General features: G+C 36.0%; 1 protein-coding gene across 3 annotated transcripts in view; it reads right to left on the bottom strand.

Moving 5' to 3' along the window:
- Window positions 1-14,254, bottom strand: part of EXOC2 (exocyst complex component 2) — a 249,277-nt gene that overhangs the window by 42,262 nt on the left and 192,761 nt on the right. For all 3 annotated transcript variants that reach the window (XM_037844489.1, XM_037844490.1, XM_037844491.1), the window contains one exon: window positions 10,790-10,931. In XM_037844489.1, coding sequence (XP_037700417.1) covers window positions 10,790-10,931 — 142 coding nt within the window. The remainder of the gene's footprint in view (window positions 1-10,789; window positions 10,932-14,254) is intronic.

Here is a 14,254-nt window from a genome sequence, read left to right as displayed (position 1 = left end):
GCTCACCAGCAATGTATATGAGTTCCAGTTGCTCGACCCTTGCCAAAATGTGGTATTATCAGTGTATTTAATTTTAGCTATTCTAATGAGTATGAAATAGCGTCTCATTGTGGTTTTAATTTGCATTCCTCTGACGCCAAATGATGTTGAGTACCTTTCACTGCTTATTGGCCATTTGTGTATTTTCTTTTCTGAAATACCTGTCCATATGTTTATCCAGAATATCTGCTGAGACTTCCTTTCCCCATGGTGTCTTTGTCAAAAATTAATTGACTATATATGTGTGGATCTATTTTTATATTTTCTATTCTGTTTTATTGATCTATTTCTCTATCCTTATGCTCATACCACACTATCTTTATTACTGTAGTTTAAAAAAGTCTTTAAATCAAATAGTGTGAGTGCACAAACTGTATGTTCTTCAATATTATTTGGCTATTTGAAGTCCTTCACTTTTCCAAATACATTTTAAAATCACCTTGCAATTTCTACAAAAATGCCTGGGGTTTTGATTGGGAATGCACTGAATCGACAGATCAAGTTAGAAGAAATAACTTCTTATTACGGCAGAGATTTCCAGCACACAAACATGGTATATCTATCATTTATTTTGTTTATCTTTGACTCTGCAACTGATTTCCAGTTTTCAGTGAAGCAGTTTTAAATATCGTTTGTTCAATTTATTCCTGTTTATATGTTCTGATGCTATTGTAAATAGTATTTTTAATTATTGTCTATTTCTTTCTGTAAGTATATTAAATGCAATTGATTTTTATATCCTGAGAGCATAATAAATTTACTCATTAACTATAGTTGTTTTGTAGATTCCTTAGATAAATAATGCTGATGTCTTGGAATGAAAACACTTTTACTTTTTTTTTTCTCCCTTCAATATTTATTCCTCCTTCTTTTCTTTATTACCTCCAGTACACTGTTGAATAGAAATGATGAGAATAAATATCCTTGTCTTCTTACTGATCTTAGGAGAAAACATTCTATATTTCATCATTATATGATATTAGCTATAAGATTTTTGCAGATGCTTTTTTACCAGATTGAATAAGTTTCCTTCTATTCCTAGTTGGCTGAGGGTTTTTATCACAAATGGATTTTTGTTAAGGGATTTCTCTGGTGATCAGATAGTTTTTCATTTATAGGCTGTTAATTTAGTGAATTACACTGATCAATTTTCAAATACTGCATTAATCTTCCATGCCTGAGATATTTTCCTTTTTTAAAAAAATTGTTTTTCTATGCTACTTGGTCATAGTGTATTATTACCTTTTTAAAAGAGTGCTGTATTTGAATTGCTAATACTCTGTTAAAAATGTTTGCTACTATATTCATGAAGAATACTGGATTTCTTTCCTTGTAATGCCCCTGTCAGGTTTTGAGATCAGAAGTGTCTCCCCCTCCTTTATTTTCTGATAAATTTGTGTAAAATCAGTATTATTTTTTAAATGTTTGACAGATGTTTACCAGTAAAACCATATGGGCTTGAAAAGGTTTATGATTATGAATTTAATTTAATAAATACAGGGATATTTTTGCATTAAACAACCAATTTTTTTGAAAAATTAAAAAAAAAAGAAAAAAGAATTTTTTCATTTATATTTGCGCCCATCTTTAACATTTCTGTTTTTTTTATTCTTTCCTTTATGTTCACATTTTCATCTGTTAATGGTACTGCTATGAGGATTAAATCCCATAATTCACATGAAGCCCTCTGCACATAACACATCATGAATACTAACTGTGTCACTATTTATACATAGTAACATAGTATATGTAGTATCATGGTAAAATATAGTATGTACAGTAACATATCTATATATAACATACAGTAATATTTCTATAGTAGCATGTGTATATACATAGTAACAGTATACAGAAACACATATACACAGTAAGATAGTATATGAACATTAGGTATATAGCAACACACATTACATGGCAGCAAATGTATACATAGTAAAATATACATATATATATATGGCGTATGTGCGGGTGCACACACACACAGTAACAATACATAAACATAAGTATATAATAACCATATATGACACAGTAATATCGTGTGTGTGTGTATACATATATACGTATCAAGCTTGGAGGTCTGTAGCTTTCCATTTTTTGAAAATCAAATACAAAAATACTATATTCCCTATCTCCATTCTTCTAGTATCTCTCTTAGTCTCTAGAAATTCTAACCTGGGCCTGAAGCTTTGAATTATGTGAACTTACTGGATGCAAGAGATGACTTAATTATGCAAATGTCTCATAGATTTCAGACAGGGAAAATGTGAGAAGGATAGATTCTGAAAGGTAGAGACCTTAAAATGAAATTGAAATTCTCTTTGGTAGAATAAGCACAGCCTTAGGAAGAGTTTTGCATTTGCCTTTTGTCTCCATTATTAGAGTTCCATTTTCTCTCTCTTCAACTTTTTTGAATATGCTGTCTAGAACACTGATTTAATAAAAGACTTCTAGTAACTCTTGCCCACTAACTAAATTGGGCACTACAGAGCCTATTATATGAAAAATATCATTGAATGGAAAATTATTCTGCACTGGATTACATGCATCATATACATAAGTAATCAATTATTTATATTATCTTAGACTGACACTAGCCTTCTTCATGTTATAATTCACATAAATGTCTTCCCCTCCCCTTTATAATTCTAATTACTACCATTAATACAAAAGCATCTTGAATTAAAAATCAGTTAAGTACATCACCTATATAAAAGGTTTAAATTCACCTATTAGATAACATTAAGGAATGTGTATAATTTTAAATTTATATGCCTTTTGGATAGAAAAAAATATTTAAAACCAATATCTAAGTGAAAATTTAAAGAACTATTACCTGTATTTATAAATGGAGACCAAGAATATTCTTAATTTAGCTAAAACTCATCAATGCAAATACTCAGAGCTCTTACGTGACATGAAGTTTTTAATAACTGTGGATAATGGAACATTAAAATCTTAAGATTCTTGAGTCAGATAGATGACTCAGAACTAACCAGAATAATCTTTACTGATAAATACACAAATAAAGAGGTGACAACAATTTAAATATTCAACTGTCATGTTAAAAACAGCTATGGCTTTAACGGATATCTCTTCTTGAATCACGAAATTAATCAACTGGATTTTTTTAAGCACCACATACAGTACCAGAAACCAAATTTATTGCTAACTACAGCAATAAGTAATCAGTCACCTATATGATTTGCAAAATTCAGTTTCTGACAACAAAACCTCTAAAAATAACACAAATTGTTAATTGAAATTATTTTGGAAAACTAACAAACTGTTCACCTTATGTGGAGTCTCAAATTAAGTCAACTTTAAACAAACTAAAAGTCAACTTTAAACAAGTTTAAACAACTTTAAACAAACTAAAGAATCACTATATGACTATGCAAGACTGAGGTTCAGTTAGCAATCATGAAGTCAAAACCACACTAAGAAAAGAACTGAATATAGTTTATAAAAATGAAGCACAATTTCTCAGTGTTTTCGGCATCAGAGAAAGAGTAAATAAATTTCTGACTTATTTGCTTTGGAAAGTAAATAAAGCTAGGTAATTAATAAAAAGGCCATACCATGTAAAGGTTACCCAGCCAGCAGAATTTTAATTTTGTACAAAAAAAATTATCCAGAGGCTAAAAACTATTATTAGTTAAGATCAATCTCACGATTATTTTATACTATAATTCATATCAATGGCTGTACTAGTTCAATTTCATTGTTGAAAATAAAAAAGGTAATTGAGAAAGGACTTCAAGTACTTAAATAAATGTCACAAACTAAGGACTTGGACATTCTTGTTTACTATTATCTAAGCAGATGCAATGGAATCCCGAAATCCCTATTAGCTTGGCCCTTCCATTCACACCATCGTTGCCCTCTACTTAGCTCTCATTTAAGTGCTTTCCCAGGATCCACAACACCACCACAGCCGGCGTTCACTGCGTCTGAGTGACTGTGACCTAACCACATCCCTCAGAGGAGCACAGGACCATGCCTTTTACCCAAAGACAACCCCCTGAGGGGTGAACAGATGAAAAGAAGACCTGAGGTCTGCCTCAAGGGGAACTCTCTAACTGTGCTGCTCGAGTTGCATGTACGATGTGGAGAGCCCTGCTGTCTATTAAGAGAAGTGGTGAGGCTGAGAGGTTTGGCAAGGAAAAGAAAGTCTTCCTCTGCATCAGCTGCAGGTAAATCATGTTTCTCGGTATCTTTAAACGAAGACAGATATGAATTATTGTTTGGAGAGACTGAAACTTAAGAGACTGATTTTAATTTATTGTGGTAATAATACAAAGTGTAGGAAACTTGACATTCTCAGAAACACAAGTAATTTAATAACCTTGAACATATACCAAATAATACAAAAATAATGTCAGTATTAATAATGTCCAATGTATGTTTGAGAAAAATATTAATTTCAGCAAAATTAATATAAACTATCAATGAACAATACTTTCTGCACAGTGAAGCCACACGCAATGGCTGATGTCTTGGATATACATGATACTTACATTTTAAATGCAATTGCTCAAAATTTAGGGAGTGCACAAAGCTATCATATGAGAATTCACAGAAGACAAGAAAAATGAGTGCTAAAATATTCTAGTTCAATTCAATTCTACTGAAAAATACGAATAAGCATTAAGTACTATTTATGAAAAAGTGAAGAAGGAGAATTATGGAAACTAGAACATTGTATGATTTACTATCCTATTGAAAAAAGAATTGAGAAGAATCATGGCCAAACCATATGGCAAACACCCTGAAGAAAATAACCTGAGAGTGATCTGCCCATTTAGAAAGACTATTCCAACATTCATTCACTCAGTAAACATAGACAGAACATTGAAAAAGAGAGCCCCTGTCCCTAAGAAGTCACAAGTTTAGCAAAAGAGACAAGTACACAGACAAGAACCTCTTCAGGACCTTGTATTATATTAGGCAATGGATTCCTAGGCTTCATACCAAAAGGATAAAAAACAAAAGAAAAAATAGATACAAAGGTCATCATCAAAATTTTAAAACTTTGTGCCTCAAAGGACATTATCATGAAAGTGAAAAGACAGCTTACAGAATGGGAGAAAATATTTGGAAGCCATATATCCAATAAGGGTTGAATATCCAGAATATATAAAGAAATCCTACAACTCAACAATAAAAAAGACAAACACAATTTAAAAATGGGCAAAGGATTTGACATTTCTCCAAAGAAAATATACAAATGGCCATTAAGCACATGAAAGATGCTCAACATCATTAGCTATTAGGGAAATGCAAATCAAAACCACAATGAGATACCATTTCACACCCATTCAAATAGCTACTATTAAAAAAAAAAGAAAAAAACAGAAAATAACAAGTGTTGGAGAGGATGCAAAGAGATAGGAACACTCGTTCATGAAGGGAATGTGAAATGGTGCAGCCATTGTGGGAGACAATTTGGCGGTTCCTCAAAAAAGTTAAACATAGAATTATGATATGACCTGGCAATCCCACTTCTAAGTATATACCCCCAAAATTGAAAGCAAGGATTCAAATAGACATATCTGCAAACCGATTTTCAGAGTGGCATTATTCACAATTGCCAAAGGATGAAAGCAACCCCAGTGTCCATCATTCAATGAATGGATAAACAACATGTGATAAATACATACAATAGAATATTATCCATTCCTGTAAAAAAGAATTAAGTTCTCGTTCATGCAACAATATGGATGAACCCTGAAGACATTATTTTGAGTGAAATAAGTCAGACACAAAAGGACAAAAATAGTATGATTTCATGTACATGAAATAATTAGAATATGCAAATTCAGTCCAAAATTAGAATATAGGTTACCTAGGGCAGGAGTAGGGGTAGGGAATGGGGAGTTAATGTTTAATTGGTAGAGTTTCTGTTTAGGATGATGGAAAAGTTTTGATAGTTGATAGTGGATGGTGATAGTGGCACAACATTGTGAATGTAGTTAACACCACTGAGATATACTTAAAAGTGGTTAAAATGGGAAATTTTATGTTGCTTGATTAAAAACAAACAAACAATATGGCCCCGTAGGACCTTACAATACAAGGAGTAAAACTTAATGTAAACTGTGGACTATAGTTAATAGTATAATTGATATTATTTCATCAATTGTAACAGGTACCACAAGGTTTTAATAATAGGGAAAAGTGTGTGTGTGTGTGTGTGTGTATGTGTATGTGGAGGAGTATCAGAAACTCGGTACCTTCTGCATGATTTTTCTGTAAACCTACAACTATGCTAATAAAGAAAGGATAATGATGATATGTTTCCTAAGTGCACAGGAGCCAGGAGGAACAGGAAACTGCCTGGGAGCATAAAGGAGGGGGGCAGGCATAGGGTGGGCTGGGGTGGGTAGGTTGGACAGGGAGCTCCCCCAGGCAATGCCTATTGGTAATGGGAAAGCAGGAACTGAGCAGGAAAGAAAGGAGGCAGGAAGAAGCAGGCATGGAGGTCTCTATGAATTAAAGCAGTTCTGTATGATGTCCACAAAGAAGACATCTGTGTCAAAACGGTCTGGGGAGAAGCTCCTGGGGTAAGTAATGGATAAAAAGCCTATGAAAGCCTACTACAACAAAGAGGGGTTTGGGTTCTAGCTTGAGGGAGAAGCGATCACCTGAAGTATTTTAAGGGAATGCCAGGGTCAGATCTAAATTTTAGGAAGATCAGCTTTTCAAGAGGGCAGAGGTGAACTGGAGGCAGGCAAGCCTGGAATGGAGTTGGGGCACAGGACTTGCACCTCACAGTAGGAGGAGGAGAAGGAGAATCCAGGCTGACATCTCCATGCCTTCCCACCCACAGCTACTTGGCCCCCTGCACTGAGAGGGAATACAGCAGCAGGAGACAGGCGAGAAAGGGAAGATTCTGTGGTTCTGGCTGGGCTGGGTTTAAGAGACCACAGGAATGCTGAAGTGGAGGAGTTTAAGAGGAAGTCGGTTATAAGGATCTGGAGCTCAGAAGACAGAAATCTAGGCTGCACATACACATTCTGGAGTCTCGGTCAGTCTTACAGGTATTAGATGAAGTTGTGAGTGGAAGAAATCACTCAGAGAAAGTGTAAGGAAAGAGTAACAATAGCTGGATCAGAATCCTGGTTAGAACAACAGTGAGAGGCTAGGCAAGAGAAGCAAACCCATGAAGGAAGGAGGGCACAACATGAGCGGTGAGAGTGATCTCACAGATGCCACGGAAAGGCAGGCTAAAGGAGAGTATTTAATCGGGCCAACTGCTACAGAGACCCCAAATAAGTCAGGGAGTGTGTGCAGCAGACTTTCCAACTACAAAATCCTTGGTGACTCGGGAGAAAACAGTTTCAGTGCAATGGTCAGTATGCAAACAGACTTCAAGGGCATGAGAAGACACTGGGACACGAGAAGAGAAAGTAAGTACAGAATTTTCTCAGGAGTGAATAGACTAGCGTTTAAAAAAACTGAGTTGTAAAGAGAAGAGTGATAAGGGAATTATTAGAGGGGAGTTGTGATTTGTAGTTAGGGTGACTACAAAAACTGACTGAATGTCAAATACCCTAGTAATTATTAGTAGGTCCCTTTTGATTCTCAAAAGTGTCCCAGTATGGATAATAAATTATTTGGCTATCTTATAATATTGAAATTTAGACGATCTTAACAACAAGTATTAAGTGATAATCACATGCAAGGAATTGTGCCAGATATTATGGGGACATGAATGAAATTATCTGTTTGCAAGCCTAAACTCTAGCATGTATGTGTGATCAGTATGGGAATTTGTGATTTGTCATATAAAAATAACTCCTTTATTTGTGAATACGTGGAATTGGGGTAAACTGTTTACACAAAAGCTTAGTACAGTAAGGCCTCAGTCTTTCATTTCCTATGAGATAATTTACATAAGTTATTAAAAGGGGAGGGGAGAGATAAAAGTGTGAACCATGCGTGTCCTATGTCATGAGAATCATCTGCGTGTTTGCTCCTTTGTCATATCTCTTGGTGCACCAAACGAGAAAAGAATTAAGGCTCACAGACATCAGCACCGTCAGTCCTGGCTATGAGGTGGCAGGGGTGCCCCCCGGTCATTAGTGTGGTCCGCAGGCTTTGGCTCTTTCTGTCTAGCCCTCTTACGACTGGGGAGAAAGTGCAGGGAGGGGGTGACATCCAGGTCTGCTCAGACCTGATGACAAACCTGAAAGAGACCTGGGAAACAGTCACCAGCACAGCAGAATCCAGCACGGCAACATCAGAATATTACTTACTGTTACCTTGAGTAGAAAAATAAAGGGATTTGGCTGAAAAGCCTTTCTGATGCCTGCTTCGTGGAATTCTGAACCTTTCAGTCACTTTTCTATAAAAATACTCTGTAATTAATATGAAGCCTGGGAATGTGAAAACAATCTCCCCACATCTTTGGTTAAAATCTCCCCAAAACAAGAAATAAAAAACAAATACAAAAAACTATACATCATGTACCAAAGACTATAAGAGAGGTAGAGACCTGTAACAGGGTGCAGAGAACAAGCAGCAATGTTGTTGGGGTAATGGAGGAGGCTTACTGGCATAAGCCCTGGAGCTGGGCCTTAAAGGACAACCAGGAGTGTGAGGTGGGTTTGGGGGTAAATGAGTAGATGGGGCTTAGGGTAGGATGGGAGGGGGCACCAGCAGACGCACCAGGGGGAGTCACAAGGGGCATACTGAACAGATAATGACTGCCGGCACCGTGTACTGAGCAACAGACCTGACACAGGGATGCAGAAGCAACAGGGCAGGCCTCTTGCTTATTTGTGTTTTTGCATTTCTTGCCTGTACACAATATGGATGCTTACATGCTTTATTACTTCTCATCTGAATATTCATGTGTCTTTGCAGGAACACAGGAACCTCAGACCCCTACTGGGGATATAACATAATGAATGGTACATGCACTGTAGTACCTTTCTACAGTCCCCAGATACCTAGATTCTAAAAATCAGCTGGGCCCAAGAGTTTTAAAAAGGGATGGTATGCAGATTTTAAAGGGGGGGAGGGGATTGCAGATCAAAAGTTCCAGAGTGTTCACTGATGACTCTGAGAATGATAATTCATTGCAGAAAATTGTGTTTGTTCACTTAAAATTATGAACTCTGCTTACTATGATCTAGTCAAGAGCCTCGGGATAACTAACCCCCTGACTAACGAACTCAAACAGTAGAAAAGGCCCATGCTGAGTCTCCAAAAACTGGGACGAGAATTCACAGCATTCTTTCTTTTAACCATTATTTTGCAAATAAAATAAAAGTAATTTTAACAGGCTAAGCTGAAAACTCTTGCACCTTCTCCACTTGCCCTGTCATGACTTCCCATTGGATGGCTCCTGTGGAGATGTTTAAGGGGAGAAGTGTCTGAAGAGAGGAAAGGAGAAGAGAGGAGGCCCCAGGTGGCAAGGAGTCTGCACATCTGGGCAAAAGAACGTGACTAGCATGACTGGAAAGGGTGGTGGGAGAAGACACAAATCATGGGCGGGGGATGCTCCAGTCCAGCGTGGTCGGCTCAAGTAAGAAGGTCGTATTTTATTATAACAGGAAGGTACTGCGGGGATTTTAAGCAAGATATTGATAGGATCTGATTTAGATTTTAAAAGGATATATTTGGCATATAAATAGTAATTCAGTATGGGCATAGTAAAGAATGTGTATAGAAAATTAACAGAGTTTAAGGGGAAAAGATGAATTACAGCCAGCTGGAGGCAGAAGGCCTCATATGACTACAGTAAAGACTGAGATTTCAGAAAACTAAATACTAGTGGTCACATAAACCATTAATTTAATGATTTTGTTTATTTTAGACTTTTTTGCATTACCATATTTATTATCACTTAATGTGAGCTTTATACAATCAAAACCAAAGCAATAAGTTACAAGAACGAAGGTTAAGCCAAATCTGTGAATTATTCACTAGTATATCTACACACATACATCCTACAAGAACTCAAGTCTAATTTGAGTCTTTTGTTAGACTTTTAGGATGATTATTCTAAGACATCATCTATATAAAAGGTTAATGGAAGCTTGGTTTCATGTGTTCTACACTATTCAGATGAAGAAATAACTTTCTGATCAATCAAAAAGTATTTCATTCAGCAAGCAGTGGTTATTTAACAATATATACTATGAAGTGATTTAAATGACTTTCACTTGATATCGCATAGATAAAGCTGGAACTATGTCAATCATCCTTATATGGTTTAATTTTCTTTGTGCAATTACTATAATAATCTTATTCCTACACATTTTCCTTCTATCCCTCACCTTTTCAGCATCATCAGTAATCAGACCTTTCATAGAAGTCACCAGATTTCTTAAATAAAGGTTTTAACAGTGGTCACGAGACGACTGAATGAAACTGTCACTCACAGTCAATCCATTATATCTATGCGATAAAAGAATATCACAGGAAGCAGGTACGTATTACTAAAACGATCCATTAAATATAAGATATAATTAATTATTCTCTGGAATTGAAGAATAACTTTCAAGCCATTAAGTATTAAAAATAAAAAGTGTACTCAACTCCAAACTATTTCAAAAAATGGTTTTAAGCTAATAAAAAGATAATATCAAACTAATCTCCCTACCTCACAGTAAACAGGAGGAAAATCTGAATTTAAAAAAGTATTCTAAGCACATATTAAGTGATAAAACCATATCCATATCTATTACTTTAGCTGCATGAGATTAATTTTAAAGCACTGAAGAAACATAAAGCTATTTACCTGTAGGAGGCAGGCAGTCTTTCCAATCAAAATAGCCTGCATAAATTCCAGGTTCTAAGGAGCCAACGATGGGATCTGCTTTCAACTCAATGTAATTTTCAAAGAGCCTTTGGTCCAGTTCTCTCAATGATGCCATGCTAATCTATAAATATATAATAAAGAAGAATATATACGAGTTGTCAATTTGAGGGTGAAGGAAAAAGTAAAATACAGTAAATACTTCAGTGTATTGTAAAAGCACTTATCAATTTTCCTACAAAAAAACATGTTTTAAATTTAATCTATTTTAAGTAATAGAGATTATTTTTACTACAGCAATTTTACAGGATATATGTGACCCAAGATCATATTTAAGAACATTTTTACTAAACTTTCATTTCTGCAAGCAGAGCAAAAAGGCATCATATATATTAAATTGATAGCCAGTGAACTATAGTAGAAAAGGAGCTTTTTAAAATAATAAACACTGCTTCTTCATACTAACTACTTCACGAAAAGAATTATGAACAGGAAATATGGCTGTTCTGAGACAACACCAACTCCAATGCAGCTCTCTTCTCTCCTCCTCCAGTTGAACCTCTGCCTGTGTGCTGCCTGGGGTGGGCTGAGTGTTTGGGCGTTGGGGACTCTGTGGGTCCTATGGTACCCAGTGAGAGAGCAGACACAGGGACCCTGGAGTGAGAAGTACAGAGCCGCAGGCCCTGGACAGACTCAGCCCTATGCGCTGGGGGCAGACGGGGTAAGGAGTGAGCATTGGCACTATAGGAGCATGCCTGGTCTCACTGACACCCAACATGTCAGGGAGCTGCAGAATGGGTAGGTGTGAGAAGTCGGGGCCCAGCTGCCTCTGCAGGGGCCTGTCTGCTTGTACACCACTGGCCTCAGGACACAAGCTTCTCTCCAGTGCCAGACCTGAGCTCCAACAAGCTGACAAGGACAAACACTTCCAGGGGAGCCTAGCAGCTGTAACAGAAAAATCAATTAGCCAGAGAAATTCAGCTTTGGATGACAGGCAACAGATTGAACAGGAGAAAAATGAAAACCCTCATGAAGATTAAAGGACAACACAAAATAAGAATTTATGGAAATGAAACCACATGATTTCCAAAGCAAACAATTTAGCAGATTAACTGAAGGAGTCACTGGTTACTACTGAGATCAAAACTAAGTGCAAGAAATACTTCAAAGCACAGAGTAAATACATGAAGAGATGGAAATTATGATGGAAGATACTTGGAATTCAGACCCAGAAGCTCTGCTATGCAAAAAAATAAGAAATTCAAGTAGAAAAATGTGAGCAGTTAGACAAGAGGTAATAATTAAACAAGCAATAGTAGAAAATTTAACGGGATCTAAAGAAAGAACTAAGTCTGTAATTTGAAGGGCTCACTGAGTCCCAGGCTGGACTGATGAGAAACTTCACACATCTAAGCATACACTCTTAAAAGTTCCTAATTTTTGAATTAAAAGAGAGAGAGAGATAATCTTTCAAGCTTCCCAGGTCAAAAGATTAATTTACTCACAAAGGAGAAAGAATCGGACATCCGATTTCTAAATTGCAACACTGGACACTGAAATAGCTGGATTAATAGCACAATGACTAAAATAAAAGGAATGTGACCCAAGAATCCATTACTTAGCCAAGGTGTCATCCACCTAACAGGGTCCAAGAAACGGTTTCAGATATGCAAAGATTTAATGAGCAAATCACCACATATTTCAGAACGGGCTTTAACCTAAAAACAAACAAATTAGATCGATAAGGATGAAGAATTGAGGAAAACAGTAGGGGGCAATAAACTCTGAGTTCCTTCCCTCCTCTTCAATATTTATAAAGATAAACCTAAGTGGATGCTTAGAGACACTCTGAAAATGTGAAATACAAGTGCTAAGAATTCTTGAAAGAGAAGAATCATTCAAAAGGGAGCATAACCGTGGGATTGAGAACATCTTGACCAAAGTGGGATGCGAAATGAAACAAAATGAAGCTTCAGTGGCTGAGAGAATTCAAATGGAGTTGAGAGGTCACTCTGGTGGACATTCTTATGCACTATATAGACAACACTTTCTAGGTTTTTAATGTATTGGAATAGCTAGAAGTACGTACCTGAGACTATCAAACTCCAACCCAGTGGACTTGATTCTTGAAGACGATTGTATGACAATGTAGCTTACAAGGGGTGACAGTGTGATTGTGAAAACCTTGTGGATCACACTCCCTTTATCCAGTGTATGGATGGATGAGTAGAAAAATGGGGGCAAAAAAATAAAGGAAAAATAGGGCGGGGGGGAGATTTAGGTGTTCCTTTTTCACTATTTTTTTTTATTCTTCTTATCGCCTTTTCTGGTACAAGGAAAATGTTAAAAAAATAGATCAGGGTGATGAATGAGCAGCTGTGTGATGGTAATGTGATCAGTTGATTGTATAATTTGGATGACTGTATGGTATGTGAATAAATCTTAATAAAACAAGGGAGCATAGCAAAATTTGTGTGATGCAGTTAAAGCAATGGGTAGAGAAATTCAGCTATAAATGCATATATTAGAAAAGAAGAAAGGTTTAAAAGGAGAAAGACTTAAAAACCAATGCTTTAATTATTTTTTACAATTTTTTTTTCTTAACAGCTTTATTGAGGTATAATTTATATACCCGAAGATTCACCCATCTTAAGGGTGATTTGTTGAGGTTTAAAAATGTATACAGTTGTGCAATCATCACCACAGTCCACTTTTAGAACATTTCTGTCATACCACCCAAAAAATTCCTTGATGCCCACATGTAGTCAATCCCAGATCCCACTGTCAGCCCCAGGCAAATCTGCTTTCTATTGCTATGGTTTTGCCTTTTCTAGAAATTTCATACAAACAGAACTGTGTAATGTGTAGTCTTTTATGTCTTGTGTCTTTCACTAAAAGTTTTAATTTTGTACCTCAGGTAGCTAGAAAAAGAGAATGTTAAACCCAAAGAAAGTAGAAAAAAAAGAATAAGGATAAAAGCAGAAATCAATGCCATTTTTAAAAAGATGAATATTAGAGAAAATCACCAATACCAAAAGTAGATTCTTTGAAGAGAAAGATAAAATTGATAAAACTCTAGGCAAGACTGATCAAGAAATAAAGATAAAATACACAAATTACCAATAACAGCATGAAAAAAGGAGCACTATTACAGATCCCACAGATATTAAAAGGATTGTAAAGGGTTATGGTAGCTTTCGCAAGTAAGTCTAATAACACAGAGGAAAACTGATAAATCCCTGGGGGGGGGGGGAACATTCCAGAAATGGTACTACTAGTCCTATGTTTATTAAACAAATTGAGTCCATTATTAAAAAGGCTTTCACAATGAAAACTTCAGGCCCAGATTTCACTGGTGAATTTTACCAAACATTTAAGGAAGAAATAATATCACATACAATATTTTTTCATAGCATAGAGGCTACCAGAGCAATTATCTTTTTAAGG

This window comes from Choloepus didactylus, chromosome 7 (genome assembly GCF_015220235.1).
Source record: "Choloepus didactylus isolate mChoDid1 chromosome 7, mChoDid1.pri, whole genome shotgun sequence".
Lineage (NCBI taxonomy): Eukaryota > Metazoa > Chordata > Mammalia > Pilosa > Megalonychidae > Choloepus > Choloepus didactylus.
The sequence above is the reverse complement of the archived record's forward strand: the minus strand, read 5'-3'. Positions and strand labels throughout refer to the sequence as shown.